This window comes from Mya arenaria, chromosome 5, assembly GCF_026914265.1.
Source record: "Mya arenaria isolate MELC-2E11 chromosome 5, ASM2691426v1".
Classification (NCBI taxonomy): Eukaryota; Metazoa; Mollusca; class Bivalvia; order Myida; family Myidae; genus Mya; species Mya arenaria.
In genome coordinates, this window is record NC_069126.1 from 65,824,556 (window position 1) to 65,840,464 (window position 15,909).

General features: G+C 34.7%; 1 protein-coding gene across 1 annotated transcript in view; it reads right to left on the reverse strand.

Moving 5' to 3' along the window:
• The window catches only part of LOC128234112 (electrogenic aspartate/glutamate antiporter SLC25A13, mitochondrial-like), a 34,828-nt gene extending 26,491 nt beyond the window's left edge, over nt 1-8,337 (reverse strand). Inside the window, exons 1-7 of the mRNA XM_052948126.1 lie at nt 8,299-8,337; nt 8,114-8,182; nt 7,103-7,156; nt 6,823-6,965; nt 4,054-4,169; nt 3,307-3,446; nt 2,337-2,483 (exon numbers count right to left, since the gene is read on the reverse strand). Of these exons, the coding sequence (XP_052804086.1) occupies nt 2,337-2,483; nt 3,307-3,446; nt 4,054-4,169; nt 6,823-6,965; nt 7,103-7,156; nt 8,114-8,182; nt 8,299-8,325 (696 nt within the window). The 5' untranslated portion in view covers nt 8,326-8,337. The remainder of the gene's footprint in view (nt 1-2,336; nt 2,484-3,306; nt 3,447-4,053; nt 4,170-6,822; nt 6,966-7,102; nt 7,157-8,113; nt 8,183-8,298) is intronic.
• Nucleotides 8,338-15,909: the final 7,572 nt, after the last annotated feature.

Consider the following 15,909-nt stretch of genomic DNA (forward strand, 5'->3'; position numbering starts at 1 on the left):
CATAAAACCTTGTCCAATCAAATTCTTTCAAAAAAGTGTCAATGTTTACAGGGGCATTCTCGACTTTTTGTTAACTACATTTGTTTATATTAAAAATAAAAAATAAATCGACAGGTTGAATAAGGTCTCTTGATAGCTTCTTATTACCTATTAAACTACCTGATAACAGAAATTGCCGTAAAATAATGATAGCTTTGTTTTTATTTTTAAGTATGTTTAATTCACCTGAAACTTAAACAAAAGACATTCAAATGTTGACAATTTCCTTGCCATTTATACTGTTTGTTTATAGGCTGACAGCGGTAAAGAACCCAATTTGGTATGTGTCCTATACAGCAAAGTGGATAAGGTCATTGACCCATAGGCACTGAGTTTGAAGCCTGTTGCAGACAATATTGATGTTACTGTTTCCCTCTATTTAACTTTCTAATCTATACATCAAACTTATTTCTTTTTAAGCAGTCTAACCTACAATTGTCTTTCAAAAATTTGAGAAATATTTTTCACCTGATAACAAAAAAATCTAGCGTTTAAGCTGGTTTATGCCAAAACAGAGGCATACAAGAAAAGTGAATGACCAAATAGAAAAAATATGGTAATTAAGAAATACACATTGTATTCAATGAAATTTAAGCAAGCAACATCACAGAAATATGAAATGAAATTCTGGACATTACAAAAGGAGTATAGTTAAGAAATCGAAATTTGTATTAAATTACATACCATTACCTGATGGTATATGTAAGAAAAAAGATAACAATTAAACAATATAATTGTGACGTCAATTATGGAGAAAATTATTTTCATAATTTTCACAATAAAATGTGAATTTAAAATCAAATTTACAATGATAAAAATATCTATATAACCATATGTTCACTACAGATTTTTGTAATTAAATCATTAATAAAACAGGGATATCCAAGTTGTGACTGGTAAAACAGGGATGGTCAAAATGTGACTGGTTAAACAGGGATTGTCAAAATGTGACTGGTAAAACAGGTATTGTCAAGTAGTTACTGGTAAACAGGTATTGTCAAAATATGACTGGTAAAACAATGATTGTCAAGATTTGACTGGTAAAACAGGAATTGTCAAGTAGTGACTGGTAAAATGGGTTGTCAAGTGGTGACTGGTAAAAAATGGATTGTCATGTGATGACTGGTAAAACAGGGATTGTCAAGAGGTGACTGATAAAAAAGGGATTGTCAAGTGGTGTCTGGTAACAAGGGATTGTCATGTGTTGACAGGTAAAAAAGGGATTTTCAAGTGGTGACTGGTAAAACAGATTATCATGTGGTGACTGGTAAAACAGGGATTGTCCAGTAGTGACTTGTAAAAAAGGGATTGTCAAGTGGTGACTGGTAAAAAGGGATTGTCAAGTGGTGACTGGTAAAAAGGGATTGTCATGTGATGACTGGTAAAACAGGGATTGTCCAGTAGTGACTTGTAAAATGGGTTGTCAAGTGGTGACTGGTAAAAAGGGATTGTCATGTGGTGACTGGTAAAAAGGGATTGTCAAGTGGTGACTGGTAAAAAAGGGATTGTCATGTGATGACTGGTAAAAAAGGGATTGTCAAGTGGTGACTGGTAAAAAAGGGATTGTCAAGTGGTGACTGGTAAAAAAGGGATTGTCATGTGATGACTGGTAAAACAGGGATTGTCAAGAGGTGACTGGTAAAAAAGGGATTGTCAAGTGGTGTCTGGTAACAAGGGATTGTCATGTGTTGACAGGTAAAAAAGGGATTTTCAAGTGGTGACTAGTAAAACAGATTGTCAAGTGGTGACTAGTAAAACAGGGATTGTCAATTGGTGACTGTTAAAACAGAGATTGTCAAGATGTGACTATGTCAGTGAAAATGAGTCCTGTGAAGGAAAAAAATATATCTATTTTTTTGGCAAGTATTGTCTTATTTATTAGCAGTTAATCATAGGTGCTTTTTTAAATTAATTTCAAATGAACCCTTAAATTGTTCAGTCCAATCACACAGAATTATTTTCTAAGCACATTTGGATAATCTTACCAACTGCAAAACATCATATGATCAATAATTTCAATTGGATAGTTTGGTATTATAGCAAATTCAAATGCAAGTTTAAAGTTTCACTTGCAGTTTAAATAATCAATGTACTTATTCTAAATTTTCTTTCGAAATGTACACAATTACTGCTTAAATCTACTGTTCCGGAATACTAAATGTATCATACAATCCCTTTGATCAGTATGTTTATCTTTGACAGGATTCATTTCCCTGACAATGTCACATTAATATATAATAATAAATATAGGGTAAGGGCTTTTAAGCATCATCCTGTTTTGCTTAATCAATACTTACAGATACAAGGTTTTCCTTGACAAAGTCTGTGAGAAGGTAACTTTTTAGTGACATCATGATTTCCTCGAACTCCTTGGCATTTATATAGCCGTTCTTATCCTTGTCAAACTTGAGGAAAGCCTGCAAGGCGTGTTCTTCATTGAAGTCCTGTAAAAAAGGCAAATAAATTGTGACATATAGAAGTATATCAGTGTTTTTCTTTTCCACTTTTTTGTGAATGGGGCCAGGCCCTCAGAATTGTATAATTAGCAACAAAATGCTTAAAATTGTGAATTTATCATAGTATATTTCAAACAAGTAAACAAAGCAAAGGCACTTTTAGATACAGAATTTTAAGAGGTTAGGAGTAACAACATAGATGTTGTTAAACAAAAATGTACTAGTTGACTTGATAAAAGTTGAGATTTTTTTCATTTTGAATTTTAAGTCCATTTTTTGTGAAAAAACATACTTTTGGAGATTGTGAATGGGGTTGAATTTGGGGCCAGTTTTCTGTGAAACAGAATCATTTATAAGCAAAACCCACTATAAGGCCACAATCAAAAGTTAGTTGGGCCTTTGCGGAAGACCCCGAAATTCCAAAAGTTTCTTAGGTTCTCAATAGGTGGTATTTTGTTTTTGTTTTTCATTACACAATTAAGGGTTAAGGAAGTTTAATAGCTTTAAAAATGAGCGTTCTTTTTATTTTTGACATTAAGTTGTACCTTAGAATGATGGAAACCCTGAAAAAAATTGACAACAGGGCAGTGATCTCCACTGATAAATGGAAAAAAACACACTTTTATTAATTTTGTCCTTATGCCTGATACGCATTATGGCCAATAAAAAATATGTTTTAACTAACTCCAATTTTTTTTTTAATGCACAGACTTAAAATAAATTGCCTTTTTCTGTAATATTCAATGCATTTCAATTACTAATGCACTTTCTCTGAAGTTCTGAACACATTTAAACTCAGTGTGATACTAACATGAATAAGCTGTGTGAACTCTGCGTATGATATCCTCCTCTTTCTGTCCTCTCCAAAGTGCAGGTTTATGAAGTCACAATCAAAGTTAAACGGTATCTGTTTATGAAGTGTTGTGTGTTGTACAATGTCCTTAAACTCCCCTGCAAAGCAATATCATAAAATATCTGTTCACTTGGTGTTTAGCTAGATTGTCATTTCCATGAATGAACATACCATGTTTTTCTTGTAAGTACAAAAAAGACTATTACAAGACCAGCTCCAATACAGTCAAGTATTATGCATTATGGGAGGGTGCTGCACCCTGTCCTTTTTGGGAAGCACCCTTCTACCCTCATGGAGACCAGAATGTGCACCAGCCTGCCTTCAAAGAATCACATGCTTAAGATCATCAAACATTTCTTTTGTTTTGATTAAACAAACTTTACATATTAAGTAGGTGAAACTTAATATTACTTCAAATATGCACAACTTCTATCATTTTCTTTGAAATTCATATACTTTCAATATTTACGCCCCAATACAATGTGCCACTTTGTCCCTCAGCACCCTGTCCCTTTTCTGCAGTACCCTGTCCATTTTAAAACCTGACTAAAACCCTATATCATGTATGATATCGCATAATTTTGTATTTTTTAGAAAAGAGTCCCAATTTGGAGGGCACAGGTGGTGAAAAAATGACTTCAATGGCTATTTTTGCAACATAGGCATTTCGCTTTTACTTAAAAATTGCTCCTAAAAACAACATACCGTGGTTTATAAATCCGCTGCCGTTGCGGTCGTAGATTTGAAAGGCAAGTCTGTACATGGCATCGGGCAGTGACAGCATGTGCTCAAACGCCTGGAATTCCGTAAATGAGATGTGCCTGTAAAAAAGAACCAAGATGTGTGAATTTAAAAAGAGTTCTTAACTTTTCATTACATTTTCATATGAACTCATACATACTTTAAAACATTTATTATTCATTTTAAACATGCAAGTTCATTTTGATGAACTAATGGAAAATCCCACTTCTTAAATCAATTAAGAATAGCAAGTGACAGTGTAAAGATCTAAATGAACATTTATCATCAGAAGTATGTCAAATGTTAGGGGAAAAATGGTTTATTCTTGTTAACAATTCAAAAAGTTCTCAGTATACTATATATATGGTTTGAGTTTGCCGTGAAACACAATCAAGAAAGAAAGAAGCCAACTCAGTGCTCCTGCCTGGATTTGAACATGGCAGGGTGCAAGGTCAGAAGGGGCACTTTTGATGCACATTGTATGTCAGAGCCATCAATAGAAAACTTGCGAGGGTCAATGTTCAATTCTAATTGTGTTGTAACTACTTTAAATACTGAGTTTGTTATGAATACCTTAGCTGTTATCTTTACTTTAGTGTCAAAATTATATATATTTATTAGGCCAAATAAAAAAATAGGTCTGTTTCAGGTTACCCGACCGACTCTATTTTTTCCCGCCGACCCTAACCTATTTTTCCCTGAAAAAAATGTGATTTGGGTACGAAAAGCATTTGTTACGAAATGTATGTACTTAAAGTTGACAATATTCGAGTTTGATTTCTGAATGTATTTACCGTACTTCACCTTAAGAGTTCGGACACCTTAAAATAATTGATTTTTCGCTCTCCGAATTCATAGAAAATAACCATTTTTACATTTTATCTACATGTATGGTAAACCTGCCTTTTTTCTTCATGTCTGCATTTTACCACTTATTAATTTATCCATAGTTATCAATGGTTATTACGCCTATAAGTGTAACTCCTTCATCAAGTTAATTAAAATCCCATTCAACACCATTTTATACATGCATTGAAATGAATAAACACCTTTTATCGGCTTCAGATCAAACAGTCACATAATTCTCAGTTATACCCACGAGGATCTCATGGAGAGCATGGATATTGCTATGCAGGATTAATGTGTCTGGGTGGTGTTTTTGATTGTAACAAGTATTGCATTTCTAACTTTAATTCATCACATTAAATAGTTATCTGTATCATTGAATGTGTTGACTTTTATTGTTCTATTGATGTTTCAATGAGTATTACTGTACGATTATTGCTTCATAAAGTCTATATTAATAGTGTGGTACAAGTTTCAAAGTTTATTGGCGGATCGTTTTACAAACATGTCATGTCTGTGTTTTCTTAATCTCTTGATTGCCCTTGTTGTTTCTTTAATCCTCCATTAATTATATCACACATCCTTTTCAACAGGCAATAAATCGTTTACGATCATGGGTAGTAACTAACTAACTTATCACAGTGATGTATAAGGATAGGTAATCTAGCCAGGCATTGTAACGATAAAGATCAATAATTTTTATCTGTGAGACTTACTAACTGTAAGTTACAATTGATGTCCTTTGGGTGTCCGAAAATTAGTTACTAAAATTAATTATTTTTGAAAATAATAATGGATGTCCGAATTTTTAGATTGTCCGAACTCAAAGGTGAATTATGGGTAGTTTGTGCTTGTGTGGCAGGTATATTTCAATTCTTGAACTATATTTTCTTGTCAGATACAAATGTGTCAGATACTGACTTTCGGATTGATATGTCAGACTTAAGTGTGCAATTTTGGCAATAAAACCTGCATGTTATTTGTTCTTCAAACCTGAACACCCAGGTCCTCTTGACAGCATTAAGGTTTCCTTGGCTGATGGCTTATATGGTAAATTTGCTGTCCCACTCTTTATGTAATTATGTTACAGGGAGGTTAGCATTCTACAGAGGGTGATTGAAAGCAAAAGGGTGCATAAAGAAAAGTAAAACCGTTCCTGGAAAGTCTTAAATAATAGCAGAGTGGTGTACCATAACTTAGTTGAAATCCAACCATCATTGACAAAGTATTTAACCAGACAAATAAAGAATGTTTCCTTTGAAGCATGGAACATGTTTAAAAACTACTGATAAATCTGAAAATTGATGACTTTTATTTTTGTTACTTTCTGAGTCAACAGTAACTGAATTCAATATATAAAAAAAAAATATAAAAAAAATATTCCGACCTACCTACCCTATTTTTTTGGCAGCGTTATCTGAAACGGACCTATTTTTTTATTTGGCCTTATTGTTATACTTATTTTGTCAAACAAAGGGCACAGCACAGTGTAGTTAAAAGGCAGGCAGCAGGGTGCTGGAAAAGGGCAGCAGGATGCTATTGAGGCCTAGCTGGAGCACTGCCAACTACTTTTTAATGTAAGGGTCATAACTCTGTTGTTACAGGGCCAATTCATTTGACAATCAAGCTTAGCCTGAAATTTATGAGCACAAACATGTCATCAAGTGATTGAATGATAACTATTTATAATTATTGTCTGCATAAATAAAAATACCTATAATTTAATTGAATAGGGGCATAACTCTGGTGTTTCTAGGATATACAATCTTCATCTCACAATCAAACTTTGCAAGCGAGCTAAATGTGATAGTTAAATACCCATCATCTTTCAGGGAAAACAAGAAAGGCAACACAACCAGATAAAAACATAAATCATAACACACATACTTGTCTCTGCTTGTGTCAATACTGCTGCCAAACAGCTGTAGTGTGTATTCATCATAGTCCTTCGAGTCCAGCAGACCAAGAAATCTTTGGATAAAATCTGCATAGCTCATGTACTGCTCTCCGCCCTCTGTGACACTGGCATACTGTAAGAAATAATGGGGCCAAATGGGAACAAGAAATAAAAAAAAAATATCCTTTTTACTGATGCCTTTTACAGGTTTAATGATTCAATTACTGCTGCCCTGGCATATTAAGATTAACATTACATAATTATGGGTACCTTTAGGAAAGTTGATTTCAGCTTCTCAGGTTCAGCCCTTGTTACAATTGAATCCTGAAATGATAATTACTATAAATTATAAGTATAATATGTATTTTGCAACATCAGGTAGCATGTAAAAAAAAAGAAATGTTTAACTGATGCTGGGTTTTCAATAGGAAGTGGTCGGCAGCTAATATGGATGATTCAAATTAGTGTTTAGCCGGTAAGAAATTAAGAAGTGGTCGGCAGCTAATATGGATGATTCAAATTAGTGTTTAGCCGGTAAGAAATTATCATTTAAAAAAATCCTCAATCATAAGGAAAATGATCAGTAACATTTTTGGGGGGGACGGTCCAGCCCAGTCATTAAGAACTCTGCTGATGAACAAGTTACATTTAAAAGCTCTGAATGCCTTTCCATATTAACAAAAATGTTTCTAAACTTTCCTTAAATCTTTTATCAATGTATCTTTTTTCTATCTTATAATTGACAGTATGCAGTCTTTTTTGCATATATATATTGATCCAGATCAATGATTTTTTTAGTTAATTTTACTGCTGAAGATGCTATTTTCCCTCCCTTAGAAGTGTCCATATCCTGAAGAGTAATACATTTTATTTATTTTACCCACAGGGGCCCCTGTGATTTTACCATCCTGAAAACGGCACAGAAAGATTCACCAAAACATGCTTTCAACTATCGAATTTTGCTCAGGAACAAAGGCAATTGAATATGCCAGTCAAAGTGACGCATTTCAGCAATTTTCAGATCTATCTATCTCTGTTTAATGTCAACTCCTCTTCCGAGTTTTACTGACATGAGATGAATAACAGTGTCTTTAGTCATTTAATTGGCACCAAATTCCCACATCCCATTCTGTTAAAGTGGCCAACAGAGCACTTTAAAAACCCTCGTTATCAAATAGACGTTGTAAAGCAATTAAATAAAAACTTTAAAAACCGATTGAATTGGCTCGTGCGGCGCTACAAGGTAGAACTAACATGTTCATAAATTTGTAAACAAATCACCTTGCTCGTTTCACATTCGACCTTTACACCAAATGGCCATTTTCCGACGAAATCCTTCAAGAATTTTTCCTGAAAAAAACAGGAAGTCAGACATATAAAAGCTGAACATTATCTCATAGAACAAAATTTATTCCAACTTTAATTAAAGAGAAAAAAATGAAATACATCTATTCATTCATACAAACCCTTATGGAGGCCGCCATTTTAATCATGCAGTTAGTCGCTTGCGATTGGTCAATTTAATAGGTCAAGGTTGAATTTAGCATGTTTTACAATTTGTAGTAGATCCCGTCATAACGTACGGTTGCAAAACGGTTTAAACTAAAGCATTGCTGTCATCAATGTAGTCTGGATTACCTGCCCGTATCACATTTGTTAGGAAGGGAACCAGACAAACATCAAATAATCGATCTTCCAAACAAGTTGTTGAACAATAAAAAAACTCATTTTTTTCTCAATAAATGATCATGCAATACAAAATATATAAACATAAGCTCCCAGAGCTTTTTTAACCTACTTACAATTTCGTACGTTAGGCCGTCTAAAATTACCCCGACTTCCTGTGAAATCCACAGAAATGAACTGAATAAAATTAAGATCTTTATTGGTCATTATAAACTTAAACAAGAAATCCCATTGGTCATTGTAAATAATTAGCCAGATGAAATAAAGGAGTTTTGGAAACAATCTATGTAGATCTCTTATTGTTTAAAAGTTAAAGATTTTTTTTCCCCGCGAATGAATTTTCCGGAAAAGTAAGACATATCATCTTTAAAGGGTAAACACAACGAGTAAAAAGATAAAAAGGTTTACAAATTGTTTTCGGACGTGATTTTTTTATGTCATACAGCTCTTCTTTGTTTTCCTTCCTTGCGTTAAGACCTATTAAACAAAAACGTATGTTGCGGGTCATGCTCTAAAGTGCTGACCAATTAGTTCGCGATATAGACATAGAGGGGATACTGCCGACCAATTGCTAACCATGTGGATAAGGAAAGAAGTTCTAACTAGTGAAATTTAAGTAGTATGAAGAGTTATTTCATGTTTCAGTATGACTATTAGTTAGTTTGTTAAATATAAATTTTATATTTTTTTTTATTAAAGTTGATATTTTTATCATCCGATGAACGCAACATCGTCGGATTTGTTCGGATTGCAATTCATCACATACTAAAAGAAACGAAAAATGTTGATCTCAATATTGTTTCAAAATTGTATATGTAGTTTTACACTGTAGCTCGAATTAAAAATCTGATTTCGTTCAATACCTGAAGAAAGCTTGCATCCAGGTACTGCATCTGCTTCGTTTTAGCCATGTTTCAGAAACATTCACGGCGTTTTTGATTTTTTACAAAAGATATTACCTTTTTGGAACAATTTCCCCCAACAATATGTGACAGTTCTTATTACAAATGTTACAAAGGTTACCTGCTGTGCTCAGTATTCTTATCACGCGTGCGCACCTCTTAGACAATTGTTTGAATTTGGAATTAGAACCTTGTTACAGTTTATTTGATGAATAATTGGATATAAAATTCATATATCAAATATTCATATGAACAATATAAACTAAAAGAAATACAAGCAAAACCCGTGTGTATCTGCACACAATTCGATCCAATAACGGACATTCTCGTTCACCAGATGCTATGCGTATCATTATCAAACCTCTCAACTGATTGAGAATGATAACGGAGTGCCGTGTAAATTTTAGCTCTTAAGGTTAGTTGGTGACGTGATGTTTACCTACAGTCAGTCGGTCATGTCACCGCGTAAACGGGCTTCTTTTCTATCCTGAAATGTCAGAGGAAAAGCACAAACAGTGACTCAGAATATTATCAATAGTCCACCAACAACCAACCTCGACAACCACTCGCCTAGAAAGTTTCTTTACTTTGCATGATAAGAAAGTCGGTCAGATATGCATCTTCAGTGATGGAATTAAATGTCGAAGGATGCCCATTTTCAGCATTTGCGGGTGGCGGGTGAAATGTGCGTGAAGTTAGCACCGCAGCACCGTATCACCGCTGCTTTCACCGCGGCCACGGTGCTAGCACCGAATCACCGGAAATTTACAAAAACATATTTATAAGTGATATAAGATGCTTTGTTGCACAGGTAAAAATGTATAGATAATAATAGCATTCATATCACAGTAATATACGAGTGGCCTGGGATTTATGCATGGCTAGATGACCTTCGGACACAAAGTCTGCTACTTTTAAAAATTAGTTCGTTTGTACCCTTTAATTCTTGCTATGGAGAAAATACCTCGAGACGAGAAAGTGGGCATTGCCACCTATACCAAAATGTAGTCTAGGCCAATGGCCTAGGTCTTGTCATAAGTCATTGGTATGCAATTATAGGCAGGCTGTAGTATTTAGGTACATTTATACGGACAACCTAGGTCTGTTCTATTATAATTCTAACTACTTATAGCGGTACTGCCTTAAACATGAGAAAGGGGACCACTGCCACCTAAACCACATTGTAGTATAGGCCTGCTCTAGGTCATGGCATAGGTCACTGGCGTGCGATTTCAGACAGGCAGTATGTTTTTGATACTTGTAGGCTTTTACCCTAGGCATTTTCCACCAAAAGCTCATCTTTTTATAGTGGTGATCTCTTAAAAATGAGAAAGGGGACCACTGTCACTTATACCACAGTGTAGCCTAGGCAATGCCCTAGGTCATGGCATAGGGCACCGGTCTACGATTTTAGGCTCTTTGTTTGATATTGCTTCATCAAAGTGGATAATAGGGCCGTTTTTACAAATTTCAACAACGTATAGTGGTGGTACCTTAAAATGAGAAAGGGGCCCACTGCCATCTGTACCACATCGTAGCCTAGGCATTGCCATATGCGACGGCATAGGTCATTTGTCAGTGATTTTGGGCAGACTGTGGGATTTGGGTTCCATTACGTGGATATAAGCCCCTTTCTATTTATTGATTAATAGCGGTGATGCCTTAAAATGAGAAAGGGGACCACTACCACCTATACCGCAGAGTAACCTAGGCCTTTCCCTATGTCAAAGCATAGGTCACTGGACTGAGATTTAAGGCAGGTTGTATGCTTTTGATGCTTAAACCCATGGCATTTTCCATCAACATTTTAACTTATTTATAGCGGTGATTTCTAAAAAGGAGAAAAGGGATCACTGTCATTTTTCCCGCAGTGTAGCCTAGGCATTGCCCTAGGTAATGGCATAGGTCACTGGACTGCCATTTTAGGCAGATTGTCTGTATTTGATACTTATTGGATAATACCGAAAGCCTTTTCCATCGAAATTTCATCTATTTATAGTGGTGATGCATTTAAAAAGAAAGAAGACCACTGCCACTCGTAGCCTAGGCATTTCTCTAGGTCATGGCATAAGTCATTTGTCTGCGATTTTGGGCAGGCTGTGTGATTTTGGTTCAATTATAAAGGCCATTAAATGGTATTCATTAAAGGGTTAACTTAGACATATTGTTACTATATTAACATTATTTTTTCGAGTTTTTTTATAATTCAATTGATCGAAATCTGGAATCATGATTACGAGCAGTCTCAAGTCCGAATCTAGACTCAGACTCAGTAAAGTACTTTTATTAAAATTTAATTTTTAAAGAATCGTCTTAATTATTTTTATTTAACAAAAAATAAATGTTAATAATTGTACAATGTCAAATCATTTATTAATCTCTTAATTGACGCTTTGGCCTCAAGGACTTTTTTTACACAAAATCCTAAAAAAGAAATGATTTTCACATTTTGAGACTTAACATATATATATATATATAATGACATCTTGTCAAATAGTTATAATAATAATAATAATAACAACTTTATTTAACGAAGGTTACATACTAAGTGTACAATCATTACAGACATACTACTTATTTCCAGCATGGCCTTCACACAAAAAGCTTCCTAATTTGTTGTATTGAGTTTCAAATAGAGCGAAAAGACTACTGTTACAAAAATATAGCAACTTTTATCATCAATATAAAGAAAGATGAAATAAAATGAAGTGTTGCAGTTTGGCCAATTTAGCCTGAACTCTAACATGATACCGTTTGTAATCACGGCTTAGACGTTTTTCAAGGGAGAAACGGTTTTGATTGAAAGGGATACGTTAAGAAAATTGCCGCCTGTAGGAAAGTCACAAAAGGCGTAATTTCCTACTGTTAGGACGAATGTGACACACAATTTAGCAATTATCACCACACTAACCTAATAGTGAGCGATTTTAACAAATGTGCGAATCAATCGATTTTCCTTTCAATATAGAAATAAAATATCGTAGGTGTATCGCATTAGCGTATTATATAACTTAAGTTAAGGAGTCAACCTTTACCATTTATTTATTTACATTGCAAATTTATACCTTTAAAACGTTCAGTACGAGCAGTTTTGGAGTATTACTTGGATGAGGCAGAAATGGTGGAAACCAGCTAAGTTGTATTATTCCTACTAGGCATTGTTTTGTAATGTGTTTCTGTGAGTTTTTTTAAGTGCTTGTGCTGCCCTTTTCGGAGCCATATGCCTATAAGTAAAATAAAGTTGCGAAAATTGTCAATTTCTATATTATACATTTCACAAAGCATTTTGGGTTTTGTAGTTGAAGACCATAATAAAAACACACGAATCAGAGCATGCACGAGATATCGGTGGACATTTTATGCTTAATTGTTATTGCAATGGTTATAATACAATTATAAGTTAAATTACATTACGTCCATGTTAACTATTACGAAAGTACGGTTGTCTAGATTTGGTAGGTCTTGTTCGGGTTTTCTTGTAAGTGAAATAACTCTGATGCTCAACCTTGGTGGACACGCGCTCGACGCCTTCTAGAAATCTGAGCCGAATACTCTCCAGAACTCTATGTGCAGGTAGCGACAGGGACCTCGGTGGCTTGGAGGGACTTTCATGAGCGAGTGTTAACCCCGCAAGAGTTTATTAAATCTAGATCACTTTGCTGTCGTGATAGAGAACATGTATATATAGATCAGGCGAGAAATAGATAATACAACTTTAAAGTGGAACATAAGCTGACAAATGCAATCTCGTAGATCGCCATTTCATTATTTCCGCATTTTATTATTATTTGTTTGTTTGTTCTTACATTTACTTTTATACAATGCCAACACAAAGAAGCGTTTAGATGCTCAATAAATTAGGCTTAAACGATGAATCAGTTGTTCAAACTTTGGTAAAGTGCAACATTAGTTCCTAACTGTGTTAATGTTCCCCGCCTTGGCATTTTGAAGGCGTTTTCTTTGGCATTTTATTACATTAACCATAATGCACCTTATGATCTAATATGCGGGATCTGTGTAAGAATACCGTTACAATACTTCATGGAAGCGGACACATTTCTCAAGAAAAACATTAGCAATGAACACCTGAACTGGAAATTAAATGTGTTACTATATGCTTAAAATTTTCTATAAAAAATAATTGCGGTTTCGAACTTGCCTTCTTCATAATTGATTACCATTGACTTGTGTGCAAAGCCGGCCAACCGGGAATCGAACCCACGACGGCTGCACATGATACAAGCACACTTAACATTGATCAACTAAGACAATATTGAGTATAAAGTATTCATTAGCCTAGCTAATTGTGGTCATATTACTTGAGGTTTTGTATTATTTCCTTTAAGATGCCTGTATCCAGGTACGGAGATGGTTGCGGCTTATGTCGGGCAGACTGTTATCCATGACGGAGAAGCCGGGAAAAGACTACTGTTATGCTGGGTTAAATGGCAACTTCACTGGAATACACTTTTTTGGCAAAAATACACTTATTGGTAAGTGATTTAAACATTACGTGGGTCATAGCTAAAATTCAATGATAACGGATATTTGATGAGGATCTGCAGAATAGTAAAATAGCTTTCATGTCTGGGCTTATCATAAAGCGCAGTTGAAGTGTTCATGGTAAGATTCTGTGATCGATCGGTTTTCGGCTATGGTCAACATTTCGTCGCCACATTTAAGGATTGATTCTTATTTTTTGTGCGTTCATGCAGTATGAACACTCGGCCGAATATGCAAAATCGCGGCCGAGTGTTCATACTGCATGAACTCACAAAAAATAAGAATCAATACTTATATTTACATTTTTCTTTTTATTTGTTTACTTTTTCGCTCTATTAGTGTTTGAGAACAAGTCTTTAATTACAACAAAGGGGAACAAAACGTGTAGAATGTAAATGGTAGTGCACGTGTCGCCCTTGGTGTTTTTTTATCCTCCGCATAATAAATAGTCCATAAGTAATTTGCAGAATCATTTTTAATCATTTGACCAGTAGTTTCTGTAAAATATGTGGAGGTAATAATGATTTTTGTTGTAATATGTTCATTTTAATCAAGAGAACTTTCGATACATTTTAACTCCTGTTTTACATATGCATGACCCGTGTGAGTGGGCATAAAAATGTGGTAATGGTGATTTAATGGAACACTTCCAGTTCAAGGTTATTATAACGACACAATTTCATTTTTTTGCTGTCTTAAACTTTTGCGAAGATATTGAAGTGTTGTGGTGTGCTAGTCTTCTCGATTTGTCCATATTAAGATGAATGTTCGAACTTGTGAAAATACATGACACTTTGACAGTATCCAATAATTTCATGTATTTAAAAGTAGACTAAGATATCGCCTTATCCTACCGCGGAACGATATTAATTGCCTGAATCTGATAATGGATCATTCATTTTTCCTAGAAATCGCCGACCTCAGAATCATCAGCCATGTTTGTTTTGACAGTTGTTGCAGACGAACCGAAGTCAAAATCGCATCAATTTTAATTTGTTAATTATTTGTTCAATGCGTGTTCTTTTGTTATCAAATGCAAAATCAAGCATTTTTCAAAGGATATTTCTAGAAATAATGTATTTCATAAAAAAATATTCGTAAAACATCACAAGAAACATGTAAATAAGCCGGCATTCAACAGAACATGTGCTGTTTTATATTTAGCAATAAAGTAGATCGTAGTCACTACGCGCGGCAATTCACCAGCGCCCAATCAGAGCGTTGCTTTCATGCTAAACTCCGCCTACAAAGGTCACGAAAGGTCGACCGGTTCATGCAGAATGAACTCATTTCTTATCTTTCAGAAAATCAAGTACGGATGTAAATATTTCCATGTAACCTAATTGCCATGTAACCTAATTTCTATGTATCATTATATCCATGTTGCTGTAACGGTCCGCTGTAGGTAGCGGAGGTGCGTTCATAATAATATTCCGTATAAAACGGAAGTACGTTCACACCGGCTGTAAACTTGGTTGGTAATATGCGAATTGACAAAGCCCGGGCTATGTGAGAATAGAGAAGTTAGGGTATATAAAGACCATGCAGTGGACCCCTTCAGGGTCGAGCATGCTTTACCCTGAAGGGATCTGCTGGTGTTTGTTAGGCTCGCACGTTACATTGCCTTAAGTCCATGTTACCTCGTTTCCAACCGTATTTTCATGTTACCTTATTTCCATATCTTTTTCACGATTCTGCGAAAATCGTGTTTAAAGTCTTAAGTGTTTTATTTCCATTTTCAATAAATTTATTCAGTAACAGTGCTTTGAAATTACAAGTTAAACCATTAATAAACCGACCAAACTTAAATTACTGAAATCATCAGTAAAAGTATTATACAATGGTCAAATATGGACTAACTTGGTTAAGCAAATGATACTCTACCCATGCTACATAGAACTTATTTTAAAATAGACTTTCAACACTTGAATTATCTTCATTTTATTTCTCTATTTCTCGAAGCTTAGTAAACATGTTTGATTTTTG